The following is a 26,648-nucleotide window of genomic DNA, read 5'->3' as shown; positions in this document are numbered from 1 at the left end:
GTGTTTTTGAGATTCTCAAATACATGAACTGATGCTCTACAGGACTACCCAAAAACATTAAAGAAATAAACTGTAATTGTTTGTAAATGAAAGTTATTGCTGTAAATAAAGTTAACGGCTGTCTGAATTGTTTATAAAGTAATAGGACACGCTATTATTTTCTGATTTGATAAGAGTCTCCAAATCCTTCACTCATCCAGTCTGAAATGTGTTTCTGACTCTGTCTGGTAACAGGTGATGCAGTGGTGTATCAGCTTCTGATTGGTCAGTGAACTGCAGCGTCTCAGTGATCTGAGACTCTCTCTCCTGAACTCTCTCAGTGTTTGGATTCAGAGCCAGACAAGATGATCCTGACTGTACAGCTGCTGATCCTACTGACTCTGTCCTTAAGAACAGGTATGTTTCTATTTATATATTTTTTATACTACAGTGATACAATAACATTTAAAATTAAATGTTTGATTTTAGTTATTGTTATAGTTATTGTTATTGTTGTAAATTGGAGAGTTGGTATGGTTGCTATACATACTAATAAAACAGTAATTATCAAATGTATTTATAATGTAATGTAAGGCGTTCTGGCAAATGTAGTGAGGGAAACACTAAAAGCATAGTCAAACTGATGAGACTCAGTGATACAGTGCTGCTCCACAGAATTACACATACAGTGTGTAAAACTGAATACTAGTTTAGACCAGAATGCCTATAGTAGCTTTTTTTATTAGTCTTTTTTCTGAGCTAATAAATGCTTAATGTTGGAATACACACACTGTTAGTTCCTGTTTAATGGACTAAACCCTTCATTAACTGAAACTGACTTTGTTTAAGCGCTCTGATAATTAAGCACACAGAAAATATATTGTACATAATGATTGTGATGAAGGACACTGCTACACTGGCTTACAATCACAAATTTTCATTTCACTTCACAATTATGTGCTACTTTGTGTTGGTTGTCACTTCTCAATACAGTACATTTCAGCTTCTGATTGTAAGGTGAGCAAATGTGTCATTTTTGATGAAGGATGAATATGACAAACCTTTAACCTGCGGTTTACTATATGATTAAATTAGCAGCTAAGCTTGTGTGCTCTTAAATATTTACTATCATATTTATTTGACTGTCTTACATGAGCGGATTTGTTATTGTGACTATTTACATCCTCTTTCTTTATTTTATTTTCAGATGGTTATTATCAGTACGAAGTGGACGAATGCATCTTCAGTTCAGCTCTGACTGACGTGGAATATATTCGTACCACTTACTTTAATAAGGCGCCATATGCACGGTTAAACAGCACTGTGGGGGAGTTTGTAGGGTTCACTGAGTATGGAGTGAAGCAAGCAAAGTACTGGAACAGCCTCCCTGACCTACAGCAGTTGAAAGGAGAGCTGGACAGATACTGCAAACACAATACAAAAAATGACTACTCTGTTGTTCTGGTTAAATCAGGTAAGCAGCTCCCACAGTCTACCCTGATCACACTGCACACACCAGAGCCTATCTGACATTATTGACACTATTCATCCACGCAATTACATAACTAACTGCTAGCTTTATGTAGGGGCTAGTATAGCAAATCACTAGCTTATTGATTATGCAGCTGTTGGAGCTAGTGTTATGTAGCCATTAGCTCTAGTGTTACCCCTAGCTAACTTTATTATAAACTAGTTTTATAATTTGTTATTAATATAATAATAATCATAATAATAATCATATACATTGTGTGTTAAATTTGTACTATTATTGTGATCAAAAGTTGTGTTTCGAAATCAATTAATCTGCTAAACTAGTAAAAAGCTTGCTAATGTTTTAGCACTTCTTTCCAACTAAGCTAGCTTTGCAAAAGCTAGATTCAAGCTAGCATTAGCTAACTTAGTTAACAGAAACTGAATTAGCTGTCTATACAATAATTTAAGCTACTATATGAGTTACCTGGATATTTGCATTCACTAGCTTGGCTTTGACTGTAGTTGTCAGTCATGTAGATCATCAACGTCGGTACATAGCACTAGATTATCTAGCTCCGTTCAGATCTTTAAAGCACATTTTAAAAGTTAATAAAAAGAAATGTTGTTTTAGAATCAGAAAAGGGGAAACACATTTTGTTTGTTTCACTTTTTAATCATTGAAATTTGAACACTGTGAAGCTGTTTAAACTCTGGGTTTTCTTCTGTTTGGAGGGTTAAAAGATTCATCGACCTGGAGAGTGAAGTTATGCCATATCATGACAAACGTCACACAGGATAACATGGCAATCCCTGTCAAAGCGCAGTAAACATGAAATGAGCTTTATACAACTTTTTTTTAGTGACAATTAATTGTAGATCCATCCAGTTTTAGTTAAAGAAGGAAGAGAGGAATTTAAAAAGCCACAAATCACCTGAACATGTTGGAGGAAATCATCAAAGGTTTCAAAATGTTTTCCCCCAAAAAAACAGCAGTCAGGTTGAACCACCTGAAGGAATGCATTGTGAAAGTCTGTGATGCTTCAATGTGTTCATTGAGACTGGCAAACACATCTCAGACACTGCCATGCTGTAAATGGACATCATATACTGACATGTTGTGTCTGAATGCAATAATAATATCTGTTATTTTTAGTGGAGCCGACGATCAAACTCCAGTCAGAACAGCAGGCCAGTGGTGATCACCCTGCCATGCTGATGTGCAGCGCGTACGACTTCTACCCCCCAGCCATCGATGTGTACTGGCTGAGAGACGGCCAAAAGGTGACCACTGATGTGATTTCCACTGAGGAGATGGCTGACGGAGACTGGTACTACCAGATGCACTCCCACCTGGAGTACACCCCCAAATCTGGAGAGAAGATCTCCTGTGTGGTGGAGCACGCCAGCTCCAAGAAGCCCATCATCACTGACTGGGGTGAGAATGAGGAGAGCATTATTGACTATTGGAGCTAATAGTATGTACACCTTCTGCTGATTGGATAGATGTCTGATCATGAAAATGTGAAGTAAAAAGGCATATTTGTGATAGATCAATACCTGATGATGACTGGATGGTTTCAGACACATTGGAGATGCTGCTGAGTGGAATTAGATCTGTTCCTTCAATCACCATTTCCCGTAATCATAGTCTTAACAAAAGCCAAAACCTTTTGAAAAAAAAAAAGCTGAATTCAGCAGCTTCTTCAGCAGAAGAACTACTCCTTTCAGTTTTTATTAAACGCTACATAAAAAAGGACAGAATGTTTGCCACATGCGTTGTCTCTAAATATTCCAGGAGAGAATTCCTTGGATTTGTATGTAAAACAGGGAAAGCAATACTGATCTAAATCAGATTTACTGTACTGCATTAACTGTCTATCAGAGACAGTTACATTTGCTTGGCCAGATGTAAATGAAACCATTGGTCAATCTTATCAGAACATTATACAGAAATTAGATTAAATATGTCTTTTTGGACTTTAAATGTGGTTAAACTCAAAGAAGGCATTCAGCAAAACCCAAGATCTAAGTATTATAAACAAATAAAAATGCCCCCCATGATTCTTTTGATACGTGTTTGTGATAATAATAAAATTTACTTGTAAATTCATTTGTGCTCATGTCCCACAGATCCTTCTCTTCCTGAGTTGGAGAAAAACAAGATCGCTATTGGAGCTTCTGGGCTGGTGCTGGGGATCGTCCTGTCAGCAGCTGGATTCATCTACTACAAGAAAAAATCCAAAGGTCAGTGAAGATTTGAGAGAGTATTTGCTGATGATCCTTCTGCAGTATTTATGTATTAATTTGCTTTAAATTATAATTATTAATATGTTTTTACAGGGCGGATCCTGTAAACTGGTGCCTAGTTAAGTTCTGGTAAGCCCTGTTGTAGTTTTACTCCTTTGACTGGGATTCACAAGCTGTTTTTCCTTATAAAACTCAAGAGTAGCTTATTTCATTCGAACAACAGAAATATAAAGGTCTAACAAATGTGTCTGAATTCCTGCAGGTCCTTGTGCTGATGGAGAGGACTCATATTTAATCTCAGGCCATGTCTTGTTTTCTTTTTCTTTTTTTTTGACTTGAGTCCTATTAATATAATTCAGTTTAAACAACTTGCCTATTTCCAGAAATCCTTAACAACAGCAACAGATTTTGTGTTTTGATCTTTTTCTTCTTAGGAGTCTTTTTGTAAGATTGATAATTATATAAATGATCGTAGAAAGGAACTCATTAGAAATTATTCTGGACATTAGAGTTGATTCACTGAAGTCTTAAGTATTATGAAAATTATCACAATCACTAGACTGGGTCCAGTTGTACTAAAGAATACCAAGAATGATGTTTACAGTTTAACATGGGTGTATCTGGCCTTCTCAATCTAAAGACCCAATTATTCCTCCCTGTCAGTCATTTTCACTACAGCTGTCTTTTACTGACAGCAACCCACCAGACATTTTAATATTAACAGAGATGATGTTTTTGCTTTAGTAGTTTTATATGTAAAATGTTGTTGATGAATGAATTTTTGGAATTTATGTAATAAAAACTGTTATTTGCTATGAAAAACAAAAAACTGAAAATGTGATCTTTCTTAAACCTAATGCCGAGATGCATGCATAGCCAAAATAGTAAAAAAAACAAAAAAAACAACACCCTGCCTTTTACCCCTCACTGAAATTAATGGTTAATGATCAAACTGTGTCAAATAGTCACACACAAATAAAATTACATCAATTAGAAATTCAAAACATCAGTCCGAATTCCTTTTTCCTATTTTTTTTTGTTGTGTTGATGTTAGTTTGTTTATGTGCAAAACGAAGCATGCAATTCCTTTTACAGCATAAACATAGGTAATGAAGCTGAAGCTGAATTATTCTAATTCTTAGTTCCACCATAAATAGTAGAGCCAGAATGTAACTGCTCTGAATTATTTAGGGTGAAACAGTAAATCTGAATAAAAGGCTGATATAGATATAAGAAGCTAACTTTACTTCAACACTTAGATGACCAGTCCTCGCTGACTCTCAGACCAGTTCTCACTGACTACCAGAGCAGTTCTCACTGACTCCCAGGCCAGTTCTCACTGACTACCAGACCAGTTTTTACTGACTACCAGACCAGTTCTCACTGACTCCCAGACCAGTTCTCACTGACTACCAGACCAGTTCTCATTGACTACCAGACCAGTTCTCACTGACTACCAGACCAGTATTCACTGACTACCAGACCAGTTCTCACTGACTACCAGACCAGTATTCACTGACTACCAGACCAGTTCTCACTGACACCCAGACCAGATTTTACTGACTACCAGACCAGTTCTTACTGACTCCATGTCCAGTTCTCATTGACTACCAGACCAGTTTTCACTTACCACCAGACCAGTTTTCACTGACTACCAGACCAGTTCTTACTGACACCCAGACCAGTTTTTACTGACTACCAGACCAGTTTTCACTGACTCCATGACCAGTTCTCATTGACTACCAGACCAGTTTTCACTGACTGCCAGACAAGTTTTCACTGACTACCAGACCAGTTCCTACTGACACCCAGACCAGTTTTTACTGACTACCAGACCAGTTCTTACTGACTCCCAGACCAGTTTTCTCTGACGACCAGACCAGTTCTCACTGACTCCCAGACCAGTTTTCTCTGACTACCAGACCAGTTCTCATTGACTACCAGACCAGTTCTCACTGACTACCAGACCAATTCTTACTAACTACCAGACCAGTTCTCACTGACTGCCAGACCAGTTTTTACTGACTACCAGACCAGTTCTTACTGACTCCATGACCAGTTCTCATTGACTACCAGACCAGTTCTTACTGACTCCCAGACCAGGTCTTATTGACTACCAGACCAGTCCTTACTGACTCCATGACCAGTTCTCACTGACTCCCAGACCAGTTCTTACTGACTCCCAGACCAGTTTTCTCTGACTACCAGACCAGTATTCACTGACTACCAGACCAGTATTCACTGACTACCAGACCAGTTTTTACTGACTACCAGACCAGTTCTCATTGACTCCATGACCAGTTCTCACTGACTACCAGACCAGTTCTTACTGACTACCAGACCAGTTCTCACTGACACCCAGACCAGTTCTCATTGACTCCCAGACCAGTTCTTATTGACTCCCAGACCAGTTCTTACTGACTCCCAGACCAGTTCTTACTGACTACCGGACCAGTTCTTGCTGACTCCATGACCAGTTCTCATTGACTACCAGACCAGTTTTCACTTACTACCAGACCAGTCCTTACTGACTCCATGACCAGTTCTCACTGACTCCCAGACCAGTTCTTACTGACTCCCAGACCAGTTTTCTCTGACTACCAGACCAGTTCTCACTGACACCCAGACCAGTTCTCACTGACTCCCAGACCATTTCTCACTGACTACCAGACCAGTTCTTACTGACTACCAGACCAGTTCTTACTGACTCCATGACCAGTTCTCACTGACTTCCAGACCAGTTTTTACTGACTACCAGACCAGTCCTCATTGACTACCACACCAGTATTCACTGACTACCAGACCAGTTCTCACTGACACCCAGACCAGTTCTCATTGACTACCAGACCAGTTTTTACTGACTACCAGACCAGTTCTCATTGACTACCACACCAGTATTCACTGACTCCCAGACCAGTTCTTACTGACTACCAGACCAGTTCTCACTGACTCCATGACCAGTTCTCACTGACTACCAGACCAGTTCTCATTGACTACCAGACCAGTATTCACTGACTACCAGACCAGTTCTTACTGACTCCCAGACCAGTTCTCACTGACTTCCAGACCAGTTCTCATTGACTACCAGACCAGTTTTTACTGACTACCAGACCAGTTCTCACTGACTACCAGACCAGTTCTCACTGACTACCAGACCAGTTTTTACTGACTACCAGACCAGTTCTCATTGACTACCAGACCAGTATTCACTGACTACCAGACCAGTTTTTACTGACTACCAGACCAGTTCTCACTGACTCCCAGACCAGTTCTTCTTGACTACATGACCAGTTCTTACTGACTACCAGACCAGTCCTTACTGACTCCATGACCAGTTTTCACTGACTACCAGACCAGTTCTTATTGACTCCCAGACCAGTTTTCTCTGACTACCAGACCAGTTCTCACTGACACCCAGACCAGTTCTTACTGACTCCCAGACCAGTTCTTACTGACTACCAGACCAGTTCTTACTGACTACCAGACCAGTTTTTACTGACACCCAGACCAGTTCTCATTGACTACCAGTCTAGTTTTTACTGACTACCAGACCAGTTCTCATTGACTACCAGACCAGTATTCACTGACTACAAGACCAGTATTCACTGACTACCAGACCAGTTCTCACTGACAACCAGACCAGTTCTAATTGACTACCAGGCCAGTTTTTACTGACTACCAGACCAGTTCTCATTGACTACCAGACCAGTTCTCACTGACTACCAGACCAGTATTTACTGACTACCAGACCAGTTCTTACTGACTACCAGGCCAGTTTTTACTGACTACCAGGCCAGTTCTCATTGACTACCAGACCAGTTCTCACTGACTACCAGACCAGTATTTACTGACTACCAGACCAGTTCTTACTGACTACCAGACCAGTATTTACTGACTACCAGACCAGTTCTTACTGACTACCAGGCCAGTTTTTACTGACTACCAGGCCAGTTCTCATTGACTACCAGACCAGTTCTCACTGACTACCAGACCAGTATTTACTGACTACCAGACCAGTTCTTACTGACTACCAGGCCAGTTTTTACTGACTACCAGGCCAGTTCTCATTGACTACCAGACCAGTTCTCACTGACTACCAGACCAGTATTTACTGACTACCAGACCAGTGATATTACAAACCTCTACTACCAGAGAACAGCCCCACCAGTACAGACGTCCCTGTAGTTGCTGAGTAATACACCCTAGTGTGTGATGAGCCTTGGAGTGTTAAGGGGTTAACTCTGTTAAGACACAATGTGTTAAGCTGCTATAGAAGCCAAAGTAATTGGAGAAGCTGAAAACTGAAGTTACCCAGAAATAACAGAGTCACAGAACTAAAACCCTATTGGCTATTTTTTCCTGCAGCGTCTCAGTCAGAGAGAGCGAGAGTGAGAGAGAGAGAGAGAGAGGGGGGGGGGGGGGGGGCTATATTCAGTTCTGTCTCTCTCCTGGATGAGTCTGAGTTTATCTCCTCCTCGCTGATCAACATGAAGCTGTGTCTGATTCTCACCTGTGCTCTTCTTCTCTCCACACAGGCTAAAGGTCAGTGAAGCTTAGTATTTCAGTATGTAGTAATGGTACTGTAGCTGCTGGACTGTAATTGTAATATACTTACAGTAATTTTGTGCAATGTTCAATGAAACACATGTATCTCCAAAATGCTGAGTTTACAGAAGGCACTGAAATGTGTTTAACTTTGAATGGAAGTCAATGTAAAATAAGAGCTGATTCCAAGTGATTTACTATAGACACAGTGTACAGAAGTATCAGCAGGGTTCCGACCAAAAAAGGGAAGTTACTGCATATTTAATGGTATCATACTGTTGTAAAATATATGGCAAAATGCAGTTCATCTTGTCTTCTATTCAAAGTTCAGACCATTTGTGCTTTTTCCTTTAAACTCACCATTTTGGAGTTACATGTTTTTGTTTAACTGGACAGCGACTTTTACTGTATTTATATTGGTGAGGTCGCTGTGCCTCAGTGGGGCTTATATTACTTACACAAACAAATGCCCTTATGTCCCCAGTTGTTCACAAGGACATCACAGTAACCCTCTGCTCAAGCTCCTTTCGAGAGTACATGTACGGACTTGATGGAGAAGAGAAATACCACGCTGACTTCAGTAAGGGGGAAGGAGTGATGACCCTGCCGGATTTTGCAGATCCTTTTTTATATCCAATAGGATTCTATCAACTGGCTCTAGGTGACGTGGAAATCTGCAAAAACAACTTGGAGTTTTGTGCAAAAAGACTGAAGTACCCTGCAGAACCACAGGGTAAGACAGGAGCAGCATGGCAGCACATACTCTTTCTAAGGCACATATTAAGAAAAGCATTTATTACAATTAAGCATTACTCCACTAGCATCTGTAATACAAACATAGGTTTATTGAAGAATTTCCAACAATTTCAGTTAAAAAAGTTTTTTTGGCCAGTTTTCCGTTTATGCTAATTAAGTAATTATTATTTTATTAGTATTATTTATTTCTGATTTTTTGGTCATTTTCTCCCCAATATGGATCACCAATTACCCAGCCCATACGTATTCTCCCCCATCACATGTAATGCTCCTGACACTAATGAGGGTGAAGACCCCCCCCCCCTCCGACACGTGTGCAACATTTACATTTACAGCATTTAGCAGACGCTCTTCTCCAGAGTGACTTACAAAAGTGTGTTTACTGAAGAAGAACCTCAGCTGGATAAATCTCATCTGGCATGTTTTTTGAGTTGGTAGAGACAAAAAATAGCAGACAAAAAAAAGATCAAATATGATAAAATACATCAATGTTCAATTTATAAATGTATTTATTTTAAAATACACATTTATAAATGAGTTATTCACTGCTTATTCATGTTTTATAAAGTCTCTAAGGAGGTATCTCTTAAATAAAGTGTTTATAACATGTCAAATAAAGCCAAGCAGATCTATAATTAATAATTAACAAAAGACTTCTTATTTACTCATTTACTCAAATTCTTCACTGCTACTTTACTGACATGTTGATGTGTTACTATGTTTATGATCTCCACAGATGCTCCTCAAAGCTCAATCTACCCCAAGGATGATGTACAGCTGGGCTCTAGAAACAGCCTGGTCTGCTACATCACTGGGTTCTACCCTCCAGGTGTCAGAGTGTCCTGGACCAGGAACAATGTGAACATGACGGATGAAGCCAGATTTAGCACATATTACATCAACACTGATGGAACCTACAAACTGGCCTCTGCTCTGAGCTTCACTCCCGAGGAGGGAGACATCTACACCTGCACTGTGGAGCACTCGGCCCTGGAGAGACCTCTGACCAAAACATGGGGTGAGATTTAGACCAGTTTATTCACCGGTTTATTCACCAAAGACAACAGAGCAACACTGTCACTGTTTCAGAAAAACTAATCTACCCATATATAAGTCTTATATATGCACATTGTATATCATGAAGGATTGGGCATATACTGTAAAATATCTATTAATATTTATTGTATACATAAAATTTATCAGACATCGGATCCATGTACATAATAAGCTTCCTGGACAGAATATTAGTCACTTTTAAGGTTGCAGTATCTTCAGGCTCTTACAGATGACAGCTGCAGGTTTCATGGCTTGTGAATGTGATTACCTAGACTGGGATTTCTGCCACTGCTGGTAGACCCGTATGACCGTACGCTTCCATACACCTGCAGCTTCAGCTACTTCCTTCACACTACGCCCAAGTGAAGACACTCCTTTTAGCCAATCATTTACTGCTTTGGGACCCATTATCTACATATCCAACGAGACCCCGCAGGTATTTATACTAGCCGTATTATCCTCATGCAGCGCCATCTGCAGGAGACTGAAATTACTACCACCCTAAACAAGCAAGGTGCTCATATTTTTGTCTGTGGAGCTTATCAACTACAGTACATATTTTTAATAGATAAGTTGGCATGTATGTCATATTTATTTAAATAAGTGAAAAATAGGGTGGATATAAGTCAACTCCATATATTCTAATATATGTCATATATTTAAAATCTATAAATAGAGACCATATATCATCATATATTTCCCTTTGACTAAAGTGTGTGTGTTGTACAGATGTGCAGGCTGAGCTGTCCGGTGCCGGTGTTGGAGGGTCTGTGTTCTGTGGAGTGGGTCTGGCTGCAGGACTGCTGGGAGTGGCTGTTGGAACTTTCTTCCTCATTAAAGGAAACAACTGTAACTGAGAGTCCGACTGTAAACAGAGCAGTTTGTGTGTTTGTTTACTTTGGCTCCTACAGTCAGATACAGGACCTGTGGCCACCTGAATATGTTAGTATAGCAGCTGAGTGAACCATCTGCATCAGTTTTGGAATCTGCTCAGTGTCTGGCACTTGGTTTTAAGCTGGTCTCGTGTCAAATTAACTAACTTTTTATATAAACATCAATTTATGTCAGTTAATGTTGTTGTTTTTTTATTTTGTGGTCAACAAAATACCCCTGACTGTAAGATGTATAAACTGATCAAATAAACTGATGTTTTAACCCTCTAAAGCCTGAACCAGTGACTGCAGGAAGCATGAACAGTGCAAGGTCTCTCAAAAGTGATGCAAACACAAGTTTAGCGCCTCTGCTGGCTGGTTGCAGTATAATGTGTAGCTCCACGTATCTCTATATGTTTCAAAACAGACAAAACAGCCCTCTTTCTTCTTCCTCTAAATTGGAGTAGGGGCTCGCTAAACTCTAAACTCCAGTGTCTCAAAACTCCAGCAGTTAGTTCTCCCTGCCCATTTTTTATTTTCCCCCAGAAATCAGTTTTTAACCCTTACTCTCCTCTATCATAATATTCGCTCTGCTTCTGCACTGGAAGCTGGGAGAAGAGGACCGGTCTACCAAAAGAGTAGGCGAATCTGTCTCTGCCTCTGGTCTCTACTGTGGAGTGACTGACACAAGCCTTCTCCGACACATGTTCAACCAGTCACCGTCTCTTTTCTAACTACTGCCGATGCAACATCACTGGACCACCAACCAACGTGCTTGTAATGAAGCACTGATGCATCGGCTAGCAGATGCCCATGCCTGCTAGCATCACACTGAAGTGATGTTGACAGAAAGAGAGACATCTATCCACCCTACCATATTGTGCACTCTGGGGTTCCAGCTGCTGATGGCATGCAGCATGACCAGGGAGCGATCCTCACAGTGTTATTTATTGTATTCAAATTATTTACTGTATTTTTATTTTTTTTGGGAAAGTTACTTCAGATGTTTCCATAATGGAGTTATGACAGATGGTCCACACCTCCCACTCCTCCCACTCAGCCCTATATAAACCCTCATTCCCCATCTCCTCCCTTCTTTACCTTTTTCTCACCTCGCATTATTGCTGCAAATTTACCGGTGGACCTTCCTGGAAGCTTCCTACAAAGATCTCTTCTAGCTAGGACAGTAGCTCCTGGGTATCCCACAGAACAGATCACCACTACAACTAGTCCAGTGTTGCCGAGCCTGTTGCCAAACCTTAGCTAGAAGCTGGACACTGAGTTTAAGTAATCACTGCTAAAAATGCAGATCAGGAAACACACATTTTAATATAAACACCACACCCTACATGTCAGCTCTCTACCCACCAGAATGACTGTTTGGAGATGTCTGTCTGCAAACAGGTGCACTGTTCTACACTGGTAATGATCCAGAACATTTGTCCATCTTCCTTTTTCACATTTAGAAAGTGAGAAGTGAAACCTTTTTTCCCCCCGCAAAATTCTGTTTTTATTAAGACTGGGGTGCGGGGTCACTTCTAAGTCATTGCCTATGTGGGCTCCCCCACCCACCCTATTGATTTGGAAGGCTGTTTTTGTTGTTTTTGTATATGAAAATAAAAAATATATATTACCTGTAAGGGAAAAATATTAAACTAAATAAATTATGCAGCAGTGAATTATACAGAAAAATCACATTTTGATTTATAATGGTTAAAAACCTTAAGATGAGAAAAAGAACTTGATCTTGAGATAAATAATTACAAATACAACGTTTCAGTGATTGTGCGGCCAGCGAGTTCCTCTCCTAAACATGGACAGTTGAAGGTAGTCATGGAAGGAGCACCCAGGAGGCCCCGCCGATACCGGAGAGAGGAAGTGCCTCCCAGTCACAGCACGAGAGCCACCCAGAGAGACACTAGAGACTCGGGTGTGGAGGAGTAGTGTTTTGAGTGTTACTGGTGCACGATAGTTCAGTCATGTGACTCAGCCTCTCCCTGTGCAGAGATCATAATAAAAGAACGCTGGTTGACGAGCACTGAAACAACTTCGTTCTTCAAACTTCAATTTTCGTATCTTAGAGCAAGTTCAACATATGCTATAAAGTGTTAATTTCCATTAGAATAGTACCAATCACTGAATGAACTAACAGTGATAATGGTGTGAATGACAGCTACAGGTCAGAGTGGGTACTGCTCAGTTTTCCATATCATTGCCTGGAAAATCACCAGAAAATTAGATCTAGAGATCGTTAATGTGAGAAAAATCTCATTTAAGAAAAAAAAAATCATGCAAAAGTTTAAAAAAATATATATGTATCTCCCCCTAATGTCCTTCCAGGGGTTCTGGACTTACAAAAACAAGCTAAAATGCAAATTAAAAAATAAATTAATAAACAAGGGTAAAATGCACTTCAAGTCTTTTATGACTGAGCAGCTGGCAAATTGCTTATTAAAATGTATTTTATTTAGTCCAAAACATATGAAGTACTCAACAGGTGAGTCTTGGTAAAAACAAGCAAACAAGCAAAAAGTAAAATGAGCAGTAAAATAGGAGGTGAAACATATGCCACTGATAGTTCATATATTTCTGAAGTATTTCTGGGGCATTGATACGGGTTCGGCTTCCAGTGTTTGAAGGTTTTGTAAATGACTCTGGACAAGAGTGAATTGTACTCATTACTGCCTGGTAACATGTGATGAGTGGTTTAGTAGATTCCCATTGGTCAGTGAACTGAAGTGTCTCGGTCCCCCTCTCTTAAACTCTCTCAGTTGTTTAATGAAGTGCGAGACAGGATGTTCCTGAGTCTGCAGCTGCTGCTGTTACTAGCGGTGCTTTTAGGAACAGGTATGTTTACACTCAGTTTTTACATTTTTTGTATTAAATTACATTTAATGACAGACAGACAGACAGACAGACGGATAGATATCTATCTATAATATATATCCCAAAGGACATTGTGTCAACATAAGACACTGTAAACATATACACAATATATGTCCACATGTTTGTGGACACCCCTTCTAATGAATGCATTCAGCTACTTTAAGTTGCACCCATTGCTGAGACATGTGCAAATGCACACACACACAGCTTGTGTAGTCCCTATAGAGAAGCTCTGTCAATAAAACAGGACGTAGTAAACACTGGCACTGGCAGAGGGGTATAAAGCCCCCCTGCATTGAGCTGTGGAGCAGTGGAAGAACTGTGTTCTCTGGAATGATGGATGGAGCTCCATCCAATAGTTTTGGGATGAGTTGGGGAGTTTGTTATGGGGTGAGGATCATTCAACATCCTGACCTCACTAAAGCTTGTGTCACTGAATGCAATCATATCCTCACAGCAGACAGAGTTACTCCAACAAAAGCAGGATCAGCTCTGAATATGTTTGCCTTCTTTATTTCATTTTCAGATGGATATTATTACTCCATGATAAAAGAATGCATCTCTAGTTCATCCGATATGGTCGGTGCAGAATACATTGATTCCTATTATTTTAATAAGCAACGATACGTGCAGTTCAACAGCACTGTGGGGAAGTTTGTAGGGTTCACAGAGTTCGGCGTAAAAACCGCAGAGATCTGGAACGCTCGCTCTGACCTGCTCGCAGTAGAAATAGCTGAACTGGACCGAGTCTGCAAGCCCAATCTGGAGATACAATTCTCTCATATTCTGGGTAAAACAGGTAAGTGGCACATGCATTGTTCTCACATGTAAGAAAGCCAGGCCTGGGTTCTCCAGTATCAGTACAGTTTAAAGATACTAGTGCATCTCCAAACATTTGAATATCACATTTCAAAAAGGCTTGAAATACATGAATATAAAGTATTTGACAGACTAATATTTAATATAAATAATGCACCACATCGTCTTCAGCGACAAATCCAGGTTCAGTTTGGGATCCGACACGTTCGCTTTTGAGTACGGAGGCCTCGTGGTGAACGCTTCAATCTTGCCTTTGCTGTGGAGCGACACTCTGACCCAACTGCTGGTGTCATGATCTGGGGACCCATCGCATACGACAGTCAGTCACCCCTAGTAGTCAAGTCAAGTCAAGTCAAGTCAAATTTATTTGTATAGCGCTTTTTACAACTGTTGTTGTCACAAAGCAGCTTTACATAAGTATTACTTAGTAGTGGTAAGAGGGGGACTACCAGCTCAGCGATATGTGCAGGACATCCTGCAACCACATGCGTTACCCCTCAGGGCAGGACCAACTGGCATTGTTCAGCAGGATAATGCTCGCCCCCACACAGGAAGGGTTTCCCAGGAATGTCTCTGTCACATTGCAACACTTTCTTGGCCTGCACGGTTGCCAGATTCATCACCAATCGAGCATCTATAGAGATGCTATGCCAGCATCAGCAACCTATGAGTGCGCAGGATCTGTAGGCCTATATGCAACATCTGTGGATAAATGTGCTGCAGGGTGCCATACGGAACCTGTGTGCCTCCATTGCCTCATGATTTTCACATTTCTGGAGAAGCACTAGTAAATAGGATGCTTTTGTGATGTTTAACCTCTGAGATCTGACTTGTGCCAGTATCTCCAGCCTGTAAAACACCTGTCTTTATAATATGTCTTTAGGGACAAATCATATCAGGAATTTAATAAAAATAATAAATCTAATAAATAATATATCTCTGCTATTTGCAGTGGAGCCAAAGATCCGGCTCAGGTCGGAACAGCAGGCCAGTGGTGATCATCCTGCCATGCTGATGTGCAGCGCGTACGACTTCTACCCCCCAGCCATCGATGTGTACTGGCTGAGAGATGGCCAAAAGGTGACCACTGAAACCATCTCCATTGAGGAGATGGCTGATGGAGACTGGTACTACCAGATGCACTCCCACCTGGAGTACACCCCCAAATCTGGAGAGAAGATCTCCTGTGTGGTGGAGCACGCCAGCTCCAAGAAGCCCATCATCACTGACTGGGGTGAGAAAGCATTTGGATCATTAAAGCTGACCAGTAAAACTAGTCAACTTTGTATGTTAATCATCACTGCTCTCATAGGCAGGGGGTGGGATAGGGGGTGTGGCTTTTAATGGTGGAAAGTATTGTGCTTCCCTAGACAGACTTAATTCTAGCTGAAAAAAACCCTGGATAAATGTGCTGCAGGGTGCCATACGGAACCTGTGTGCCTCCATTGCCTCATGATTTTCACATTTCTGGAGAAGCACTAGTAAATAGGATGCTTTTGTGATGTTTAACCTCTGAGATCTGACTTGTGCCAGTATCTCCAGCCTGTAAAACACCCTGCCTGACCAGTTCAGACTGGTGAAGCTGATTTGTTGGTTAAGCTGGTCTGTCAACTTGACCAACTTGATCAAGGTTGACCAGCAGGACCAAGTTCCAGCCTTATCAGCCTAGTGACCAGTATGACCAGCTCGACAACCAGCTTTGGACAAACTGGTCATGCTTGATTAATATCTGAGCTGGTTAACCCGTTTAATCCGCAGGCCTACTGAAAATCTGAGAACTGAGAATCTAGAGTTCCTGAGAAAACCAGTAAACAGAATCACACCACAAGAAAGTAGAAACAGGCAAAACACACAGACAACAGTTTTGCGTCCTCCACACACACCACACGGTTCAATGCCAATGCTAATGCTAACAAAACACTCTGAGCTTTTCAAAAAGGCTCTTCAAGCTGGAGATTTCTGAGAGCTTTATGAAAACGCTGACGTCACAACGCATGCATGTTTCTGGCTGAATCTCAAATACTTAATTCCTTTCTATATAGTGACCTACATAAGTCAGAAAATTACAGCATCTACATGCAGATAGCTCTAGATTTTACGGAAATATTTTCATAATCGGTTGAATGGAATTTAGGTTTAAAAAATATCCGGATACTTGTGGACGTAGCCTAAGTATCAGGGCAAAAATCCACAATTAAAAAAACAACAACAGTGTATTAACACCATACATGGACAAGAAACACGTGGGAGTGATGACAAGAAGGCAGAACTACAGAGTCGCAAGTGAATGTGAATGATAAGGAAGAGGCTGGGCCACAAAAACACATGGTTGCCAGGCACAAGGGGACACAATAGAGACCGGGAAACCTTAACATTTACCACTTGAACCTGATCAATAGGTCACAGCTGGGTCAGTTATTCTAAACTTATGAAAGAAGCTCCATGTTTGTGTTGATTTGTGTTTCTGATCATAATAAAAGTCCCAGAATTATATTTATTGATACGTATTGATGAAGAATGTCTATGTCCCACAGATCCTTCTCTTCCTCAGTCTGAGAAGAACAAGGTCGCTATTGGAGCTTCAGGGCTGGTGCTGGGGATCGTCCTGTCAGCAGCTGGGTTCATTTACTACAAGAAGAAAACCACAGGTTAAAGAAGATTAAAGAGTTTAAATGCTATTGATCTGTCTGATCTTAATGATTAATCAAACAACTATTCGTTCAACCTTGCAGAGCAGATCCTGGTGGAGTTTCTGATTTCACTCTGATAACTATAGCCTGAATATTAATATCTGTACAATTAAAAAATTAATCTGCAATGTGTTCCCCCTGCTTTACAGTTTGATAAGTAGATCAGCACTGGTGGAGTGTTCCTGCTTGCCTGTCCATGCATGCTCCTGCTCTGATGGATGACCTGTTCTGGACATTGTACACCTGTCCTACAATCGGTGGCAGCCCTGACCTGCAGTAATTCACCACATCCCAGATGAAATGTTAGCCATACTATTAAAACCACCAGCCTAATATTGTGTGTAGTTCCCCTCATGCTCCCCTCGTCGAAACATGCAGTCCACAAGATCTGAAGCTGTCCTGGGGTTCTGACACCAAGATCAAGATCCTTTAAGTCCTGTAAGTTGAGAGGTGGGACCTCCATGAGCATTAGTAAGCCTTCCTTGGAGCACTTTTGGTAGCCATTGATCACTACATACCAGGAACACCCCACACAACCTGCCTGATGTTTTGGAGATGTTCTGACCCAGTCATTGTCTAGAACATCAGTTTGGTTTTTGTCAGAGTGTCGCAGATTCTTACGCTTGTCCTTGTTTTCTTGCTTTATCACCTTCATCACCATCAAGACCTGACTGTTCACTCACTGCCTAATATCTTCACCCCTCGGAAGGTGGTTTTAATGTTATGGCTGGTTGGTGTACACATTTAAACTTGAAAGAGCTTCAAATGATCTTAAACAGCCTTAATTACAGCATTTATTACAGTTCACTGTACGGCACCCATGATGTTTAGATCTCTGTCAGGAAACTGTGGGCCAGGGTCTGTCTCCTGTTCAACGGCAGTTCATTAAACCACTGAAGAACCGCGGTCTGTCTGCAGTTGGTGTAAAAATGAAGCCTTTTCAGTTAGTTTCATTTCCTGTTTTGTTGAACATTGCTGTTTCTATGACGACGTGCAGCCTGACGTATCCAGGATAGACATGCAGAGCGTAAAGTTCAGGACCTTTCTCAAACGGGTGTCCAGTTTATCGGAAACACTTTCAGATTGGTACTGAAAATCTAAAAATGCCCAATAACACTGCTTAAGCCCTGTCTGTGCTTGGAGGAGCTTTTGGACTTTTTTGGCAAAAGTTTTGGCACCCCATAAATATGGCCAGAGGTTTGTGAATATATTTTTTAATTAGCCAAACGTAGTGGACATGCTGTTGGGCAAAGGTTTTGGCACTCTACATTTTGACCAAATGTTTGTGGATACAGGTCTATTAGCCAAACATACTAAATGAGCTTTTGGCCAAAGGTTTTTGGACACACTATGTTACTCAATTGTATTGGATGGGCTTTTAGGCAAAAGTTTTGGCAATCCACATTTTGGCCCCAAGTTTGTGGACACAGCTCTATTGGTCAAACATACTTAATGAGCTTTTGCCCACAAGTTTTGGCATTGCACATTTTGGCCAAAGGTTTTTGGACACACTATGTTACTCAAATGTATTGGCTTTTAGGCAAAAGTTTTGGCAACCCACATTTTGGCCACAAGTTTGTGGACACTGTTATATTAGTCAAACATACTTAATTAGCTTTTGGCCAAATGTTTTGATACACCACATTTTACCACACACCTATACCATAGTAACACCATAGCAATGCCTTAGAAACCAACAACTATAGCATACAAGCTGCTCTTTGGGTTGTTCAGTGTCTGGGTTTGTTAAGCTACCACTGTTGTTTCCTTGAGCAAAACTACTATCAACTTTCCAAGCTGTGACGTGAGGAAAAGGACATTTTGCCATAATTAACCTCCTGCTCATTTCCTGCTCTCTCATTGGCTCCCTTGGTGAAAGCATCAACAGGGACTTTTCCACACAGGGACTGTTTGGGGTTTGTTTTTAACCGGCACTTCTCCAATACTAAAAAAAGACCTGCAAGCTCAGACGTTTAGGTCAACTGTCAATCACAGCAGTTGTGAAGCTTCCAGTTTTTGATGAGTGGTTGAAATATGAGGTCACAGACCCCAAACAAATCCATGAAGGCTTTGTGCTAGTGTCTCCAATGTCTGCGTCTTCAAGGCTGGTATTGCTGTAGGTTTTTATTCCAATCAAACTGAAGCAGCTCTGATTCCACGGCTGGCTGTGAAACAAGATGAGCTCCTGCTCTGTGTCCCACCAATCTAGTGGCATAGCCTATAAAAGCAGAAATGGGGCCGTGGGTTAATCCACAATGGTTCTCTGGCGGTTTCACTGGGTTTGCCACAGTGGGGTTTCTGTGGGCCGTGTGTGGTAGGACAAGCTCAAGCATATACCCCAAGAACAGTGAGAAGTCTCAATGGCTTACCACATCCTCGGCTAGAAGCGCCTGATCACATGGGCCACTGTAGGATTACTGCGGTCACTCTGAGCTGGACTACGCTCTCAAAAAAGGTTTTGATGACAATAATCCCGCCCCACACCAAAAAAGAGACATTGATATTGAACTCAAAGAACCACTAAGATGCTTAAGTTAAAGGTTCTTCAGATTGGAGAAAAAACACTTGACCTTGTGTAGATGAATAGCACCAACAGGATCACAAGCCAAAGAACCCTTTTGCTTAGAGTGTGTGGCCCACTGTGGGTCATTATTAGGGACGTCCCGATCAGGCTATTTTGATCGGTCTCTTAATGTTGAACATCAGCCGATATCCAATCTGATCTGATCTTTGTGTGTGTATAAAAACTCCAGCCCCACAGTTTAGATCAGACGAGCTGCAGATTGATCGGTTCAGTAAAATCTCATAATCAGACTTTCTGGACTGATTAGTTTAGTCCAGACTTTTCTTAAAATCACTGTTTTATAGTGTTTAATATCTTTTAATCAAGTCCTGGCCAATCAGCTCCCAGCCTCTTTTACACACTGCAGTCAGGTCACTTCCTGTGTGTGTGTAGAGGTACACACTCTGGACTGGTGTCTGTGGTTGTTGGTCTACTGGTGTGTAACTGTTTTATAGTGAGTGAATGTGCTGTGTGTGATTGGGGTCTCTATAGGGTGTGTGTGTGTGTGTGTGTTAGCATTAGCGTTAGCCTCCACTCGGTTTTAAATTGGGCTCTTGTTGCTTCACACTGCAGAACCTCAACTCTTTTATTTACCTTCTGAGAACGTCCGCACTGCTTCAGCCGTCTGGCCAGTAATGTCCATTAATGGTGCCTTGAGGACACCAGATGGCGCTCTAAACATTGTGGATTAGTTTAGCATTAAAATAGGCCACGATTGGCACCAAACCTGATCCACTGGAACGGATCAGGACATGCTTAGTTATTATTATTATTATTATTATTATTATTATGCTGCATAAATGACTGCTGAAGGCACTGATCAACAACATGACCTTGACCAGAATTAAAGCGGGTCGTAGAAACCCTGGGGAATGTATTGGATGGGCTTTTAGGCAAAAGTTTTGGCAACCCACATTTTGGCCACAAGTTTGTGGACACAGCTCTGTTAGCTCAATGTATTGGAAGAGCTTTTGGATAAACCCTCTTTTGGCACCCTGCATTTTAGCCAAAAGTTTGTGGACACAGCTCTATTAGTCAAACATACTTAATGAGCTTTTGCCCAAAAGTTTTGGCATCGCACATTTTGGCCAAAGGTTTTTGGACACAGCTATGTTACTCAAATGTATTGGATGGGCTTTAAGGCAAAAGTTTTGGCAACCCACATTTTGGACACAAGTTTGTAGACACTGCTATATTAGATAAACATACTTAATTAGCTTTTGGCCAAATGTTTTGATACACCACATTTTACCACACACCTATACCATAGTAATACCATAGCAATGCCTTAGAAACCAACAACTATAGCATACAAGCTGCTCTTTGGGTTGTTCAGTGCCTGGGTTTGTTAAGCTACCACTGTTGTTTCCTTGAGCAAAACTACTATCAACTTTCCAAGCTGTGACGTGAGGAAAAGGACATTTTGCCATAATTAACCTCCTGCTCATTTCCTGCTCTCTCATTGGCTCCCTTGGTGAAAGCATCAACAGGGACTTTTCCACACAGGGACTGTTTGGGGTTTGTTTTTAACCGGCACTTCTCCAATACTAAAAAAAAGACCTGCAAGCTCAGACGTTTAGGTCAACTGTCAATCACAGCAGTTGTGAAGCTTCCAGTTTTTGATGAGTGGTTGAAATATGAGGTCACAGACCCCAAACAAATCCATGAAGGCTTTGTGATAGTGTCTCCAATGTCTGCGTCTTCAAGGCTGGTATTGCTGTAGGTTTTTATTCCAATCCAACTGAAGCAGCTCTGATTCCACGGCTGGCTGTGAAACAAGATGAGCTCCTGCTCTGTGTCCCACCAATCTAGTGGCATAGCCTATAAAAGCAGAAATGGTGCCGTGGGTTAATCCACAATGGTTCTCTGGCGGTTTCACTGGGTTTGCCACAGTGGGGTTTCTGTGGGCAGTGTGTGGTAGGACAAGCTCAAGCATATACCCCAAGAACAGTGAGAAGTCTCAATGGCTTACCACATCCTCGGCTAGAAGCGCCTGATCACGTGGGCCACTGTAGGATTACTGCGGTCACTCTGAGCTGGACTACGCTCTCAAAAAAGGTTTTGATGACAATAATCCCGCCCCACACCAAAAAAGAGACATTGATATTGAACTCAAAGAACCACTAAGATGCTTAAGTTAAAGGTTCTTCAGATTGGAGAAAAAACACTTGACCTTGTGTAGATGAATAGCACCAACAGGATCACAAGCCAAAGAACCCTTTTGCTTAGAGTGTGTGGCCCACTGTGGGTCATTATTAGGGACGTCCCGATCAGGCTATTTTGATCGGTCTCTTAATGTTGAACATCAGCCGATATCCAATCTGATCTGATCTTTGTGTGTGTATAAAAACTCCAGCCCCACAGTTTAGATCAGACGAGCTGCAGATTGATCGGTTCAGTAAAATCTCATAATCAGACTTTCTGGACTGATTAGTTTAGTCCAGACTTTTCTTAAAATCACTGTTTTATAGTGTTTAATATCTTTTAATCAAGTCCTGGCCAATCAGCTCCCAGCCTCTTTTACACACTGCAGTCAGGTCACTTCCTGTGTGTGTGTAGAGGTACACACTCTGGACTGGTGTCTGTGGTTGTTGGTCTACTGGTGTGTAACTGTTTTATAGTGAGTGAATGTGCTGTGTGTGATTGGGGTCTCTATAGGGTGTGTGTGTGTGTGTGTGTTAGCATTAGCGTTAGCCTCCACTCGGTTTTAAATTGGGCTCTTGTTGCTTCACACTGCAGAACCTCAACTCTTTTATTTACCTTCTGAGAACGTCCGCACTGCTTCAGCCGTCTGGCCAGTAATGTCCATTAATGGTGCCTTGAGGACACCAGATGGCGCTCTAAACATTGTGGATTAGTTTAGCATTAAAATAGGCCACGATTGGCACCAAACCTGATCCACTGGAACGGATCAGGACATGCTTAGTTATTATTATTATTATTATTATTATTATTATTATGCTGCATAAATGACTGCTGAAGGCACTGATCAACAACATGACCTTGACCAGAATTAAAGCGGGTCATAGAAACCCTGGGGAATGTATTGGATGGGCTTTTAGGCAAAAGTTTTGGCAACCCACATTTTGGCCACAAGTTTGTGGACACAGCTCTGTTAGCTCAATGTATTGGAAGAGCTTTTGGATAAACCCTCTTTTGGCACCCTGCATTTTAGCCAAAAGTTTGTGGACACAGCTCTATTAGTCAAACATACTTAATGAGCTTTTGCCCAAAAGTTTTGGCATCGCACATTTTGGCCAAAGGTTTTTGGACACAGCTATGTTACTCAAATGTATTGGATGGGCTTTAAGGCAAAAGTTTTGGCAACCCACATTTTGGACACAAGTTTGTAGACACTGCTATATTAGATAAACATACTTAATTAGCTTTTGGCCAAATGTTTTGATACACCACATTTTACCACACACCTATACCATAGTAACACCATAGCAATGCCTTAGAAACCAACAACTATAGCATACAAGCTGCTCTTTGGGTTGTTCAGTGCCTGGGTTTGTTAAGCTACCACTGTTGTTTCCTTGAGCAAAACTACTATCAACTTTCCAAGCTGTGACGTGAGGAAAAGGACATTTTGCCATAATTAACCTCCTGCTCATTTCCTGCTCTCTCATTGGCTCCCTTGGTGAAAGCATCAACAGGGACTTTTCCACACAGGGACTGTTTGGGGTTTGTTTTTAACCGGCACTTCTCCAATACTAAAAAAAAGACCTGCAAGCTCAGACGTTTAGGTCAACTGTCAATCACAGCAGTTGTGAAGCTTCCAGTTTTTGATGAGTGGTTGAAATATGAGGTCACAGACCCCAAACAAATCCATGAAGGCTTTGTGCTAGTGTCTCCAATGTCTGCGTCTTCAAGGCTGGTATTGCTGTAGGTTTTTATTCCAATCCAACTGAAGCAGCTCTGATTCCACGGCTGGCTGTGAAACAAGATGAGCTCCTGCTCTGTGTCCCACCAATCTAGTGGCATAGCCTATAAAAGCAGAAATGGTGCCGTGGGTTAATCCACAATGGTTCTCTGGCGGTTTCACTGGGTTTGCCACAGTGGGGTTTCTGTGGGCCGTGTGTGGTAGGACAAGCTCAAGCATATACCCCAAGAACAGTGAGAAGTCTCAATGGCTTACCACATCCTCGGCTAGAAGCGCCTGATCACATGGGCCACTGTAGGATTACTGCGGTCACTCTGAGCTGGACTACGCTCTCAAAAAAGGTTTTGGTGACAATAATCCCGCCCCACACCAAAAAAAGAGACATTGATATTGAACTCAAAGAACCACTAAGATGCTTAAGTTAAAGGTTCTTCAGATTGGAGAAAAAACACTTGACCTTGTGTAGATGAATAGCACCAACAGGATCACAAGCCAAAGAACCCTTTTGCTTAGAGTGTGTGGCCCACTGTGGGTCATTATTAGGGACGTAGGCCATGATTGGCACCAAACCTGATCCACTGGAACGGATCAGGACATGCTTAGTTATTATTATTATTATTATTATTATTATGCTGTATAAATGACTGCTGAAGGCACTGATCAACAACAGGACCTTGACCAGAATTAAAGCAGTCCGTAAAAACCCTGGGGATTTCTGGGGGATGGGGGGGATTTCATTGGGGTTTGCCGACCCACACTTCCCACTGAAACCCACAGTGGTCCCAGGTGGGCGTGTTTGCTGGGAAGGCTATGATTATTTTAGGAGATAGACTCCTGTCACTGCACTCAGACCTACAAAGCACTGTCAGTATCGACTGAACTGTAGATTTATCATCAGAAACCCATTCATCATAACCATACACGCTCATTAAACACTGTATTATCCTCTTTATCAGACGCAGAAATGCCATAACATGCTGCACTAACAGCATCCAACACAGCGATGAACACACTAGATAGAGAGAGCAGGTTTTGGCATGCAGTCAATCAACCAGAGACAGAAGACAATCTAATAAGCAGGACTCTTAAAGGGATTGATTAATTTTAAATAGTTTTTAAATATAGGACATCTATTTCAGGTATATATTAACATATACAAACATATATGTGTAGCCCCCACAAACCAGACATCCTAGCTGCCCAACAGGTCTAGAAAATCATCGCTTGAAGAGAAAAGTGCGGAGCTGCACCTGAAAGCCCTCAAATATGCAGTTCTCTAACATTACCACAAGAGGGCGACATTTCCCCATTTACAAACTACAAACCCGCCTCTATCAGAGCACTGGACTGTTCTCTCATAATAAGTTTTATTACTATTGTATTACCATTATTGTAATTTTCTGTCCTTCTTATTTATTTATTTATTTTATTTATTTATTTATTTTACAATAGGTCACTAATATCCTGGGTTTATGTGTTAGATCTACAGGTTGACAGCGGTGCAGTTTACTAATGTAACCACAAGAGCTGCACCTGAAAGCCCTCAAATATGCAGTTCACTAACATTACCACAAGAGGGCGACATTTACAAACCCACCTCCCTCAGAGCACTGGACTGTTCTCTCATAATAAGTTTCAATTTATTGTATTACCATTATTGTAATTTTCTGTCCTTATTTATTATTATTATTATTATGGTCAGTATTATTAGGTCAGTAATATCCTGGGTTTATGTGTTAGAGCTACAGATCCACAGCGGTGCAGTTTACTAATGTAACCACAAGAGTGAGACATTTCCCCACCTTTACACTACAAACCCACCTCCCTCAGAGCACTGGACTGTCAGGAGTCTCACCTGGATTTGTCCTCTTCCTCCCTACCTACCTCGTTGGCAGTGGGCGTTGTTATGGTAACAGCAGGTCTGAGGTGTAGTATTTTATATTTATTTATCTACATTGGGACAAAAAAAAAAAAGTTCGATTCACCTGATCAGTTCGTTCTGACGAGCCGAGTCACTAACGTGAGTAGCGGTTAGGGCCGAATCGAATCAGTTAAGTGAGTCACGATGCCGGAACCGTTACAAAGGGCGAAGGGGCGGGGCTGTGGGAGGAGCCCGCTTACTAAAAGCCGTCCTAAAAACAAACACGCTGCACGCGAGGACTCCCTACACCGGTGACTCGCTCTATGTGCACGCTCTTTCCTTCTGCGGGGGAAATGACTCGAGCCCTCGCGCTGGCGAAGGACCACGCAGATGGCCTTTGACCTTCCCACCGAGTAAATAAATGGACCTCGCAAGGTTTAATACATAGACATGTGTGATATGTGTGATCTCGTGGCTGCATGCAGTCACTCAGATCCTCACAGCAATGCTTCTTCTCTGGACTGTAGAGACCGTTACTCCTACAAAACTCTTACACCCCTGATTTCAGAAGAAACAATGAACGAGCAGGTGTCCCAATACTTTTGACCATATAGTGCACCTACGATTTGACAGTGTACAGGAGATGAGGTTCTCCAGAAGCAGGACTTAACCACTGTACACTCTTAAAAGGTTGGATGGGGATCTTTACTAAAGGCCTTGCAGCCACATAGAACCACTGTGTTTCCCTGCTCCCAACATCCCTGAAGCAACCAACCAGCGAATGAACAAAGCCTTAGGGAGTTACCAGGTGGCTTAAAACAGGAGGAGCACCACAAACGATAGGGTAGTGGTCCTCCAGGGCCAGGGTTGAGGAACACCAGAGTGTGACCTTCCAGTACTTCATGTGGAAGCTTATTTGTGCATCGACTGCAAAAAGTTAAATTTGCCTACAGGAACCTTTGTATCTCACACAGACAGACAGACAGACAGACATACAGACAGACACCACTCAGTA

General features: G+C 41.6%; 3 protein-coding genes across 3 annotated transcripts; all 3 read left to right on the top strand.

The window, feature by feature from the left end:
- Positions 1 to 302: 302 nt before the first annotated feature.
- Positions 303 to 4,284, top strand: LOC140557779 (H-2 class II histocompatibility antigen, I-E beta chain-like). The gene is made up of 6 exons (XM_072682554.1): positions 303 to 396; positions 1,187 to 1,453; positions 2,606 to 2,887; positions 3,583 to 3,696; positions 3,793 to 3,828; positions 3,962 to 4,284. Exons 1-5 carry the CDS (start codon positions 345 to 347, stop codon positions 3,804 to 3,806), a joined length of 729 nt encoding a protein of 242 aa, XP_072538655.1. The 5' UTR covers positions 303 to 344; the 3' UTR covers positions 3,807 to 3,828; positions 3,962 to 4,284.
- A 3,841-nt stretch (positions 4,285 to 8,125) lies between these two features.
- On the top strand, positions 8,126 to 11,220 carry LOC140557777 (H-2 class II histocompatibility antigen, A-K alpha chain-like). The gene is made up of 4 exons (XM_072682552.1): positions 8,126 to 8,241; positions 8,729 to 8,977; positions 9,737 to 10,018; positions 10,786 to 11,220. Exons 1-4 carry the CDS (start codon positions 8,187 to 8,189, stop codon positions 10,911 to 10,913), a joined length of 714 nt encoding a protein of 237 aa, XP_072538653.1. The 5' UTR covers positions 8,126 to 8,186; the 3' UTR covers positions 10,914 to 11,220.
- A 2,489-nt stretch (positions 11,221 to 13,709) lies between these two features.
- On the top strand, positions 13,710 to 18,228 carry LOC140557774 (HLA class II histocompatibility antigen, DP beta 1 chain-like). Its single transcript, XM_072682549.1, has 5 exons — positions 13,710 to 13,775; positions 14,341 to 14,613; positions 15,586 to 15,867; positions 17,168 to 17,281; positions 17,473 to 18,228. The coding sequence occupies exons 1-5, from the start codon at positions 13,724 to 13,726 to the stop codon at positions 17,475 to 17,477; spliced, it is 726 nt and encodes a 241-aa protein (XP_072538650.1). The 5' UTR covers positions 13,710 to 13,723; the 3' UTR covers positions 17,478 to 18,228.
- Positions 18,229 to 26,648: the final 8,420 nt, after the last annotated feature.

Source organism: Salminus brasiliensis, chromosome 6, assembly GCF_030463535.1.
Source record: "Salminus brasiliensis chromosome 6, fSalBra1.hap2, whole genome shotgun sequence".
Taxonomy (NCBI): Eukaryota; Metazoa; Chordata; class Actinopteri; order Characiformes; family Bryconidae; genus Salminus; species Salminus brasiliensis.
Note: the sequence above shows the minus strand (reverse complement) of the source record. Positions and strands in the feature narration are given on the sequence as shown.

Excerpts from the sequence above, each read along its gene's own strand:
- LOC140557774 (XM_072682549.1), top strand. The coding sequence starts at position 13,724 with ATGTTCCTGAGTCTGCAGCTGCTGCTGTTACTAGCGGTGCTTTTAGGA. Across the intron at positions 13,776-14,340 it reads AGCGGTGCTTTTAGGAACAG|ATGGATATTATTACTCCATG; the intron begins GTATGTTTACAC and ends TTTCATTTTCAG. Across the intron at positions 15,868-17,167 it reads GCCCATCATCACTGACTGGG|ATCCTTCTCTTCCTCAGTCT; the intron begins GTGAGAAAGCAT and ends TATGTCCCACAG.
- LOC140557779 (XM_072682554.1), top strand. The coding sequence starts at position 345 with ATGATCCTGACTGTACAGCTGCTGATCCTACTGACTCTGTCCTTAAGA. Across the intron at positions 1,454-2,605 it reads TGTTGTTCTGGTTAAATCAG|TGGAGCCGACGATCAAACTC; the intron begins GTAAGCAGCTCC and ends TGTTATTTTTAG. Across the intron at positions 2,888-3,582 it reads GCCCATCATCACTGACTGGG|ATCCTTCTCTTCCTGAGTTG; the intron begins GTGAGAATGAGG and ends CATGTCCCACAG.
- LOC140557777 (XM_072682552.1), top strand. The coding sequence starts at position 8,187 with ATGAAGCTGTGTCTGATTCTCACCTGTGCTCTTCTTCTCTCCACACAG. Across the intron at positions 8,978-9,736 it reads GTACCCTGCAGAACCACAGG|ATGCTCCTCAAAGCTCAATC; the intron begins GTAAGACAGGAG and ends TGATCTCCACAG. Across the intron at positions 10,019-10,785 it reads ACCTCTGACCAAAACATGGG|ATGTGCAGGCTGAGCTGTCC; the intron begins GTGAGATTTAGA and ends TGTGTTGTACAG.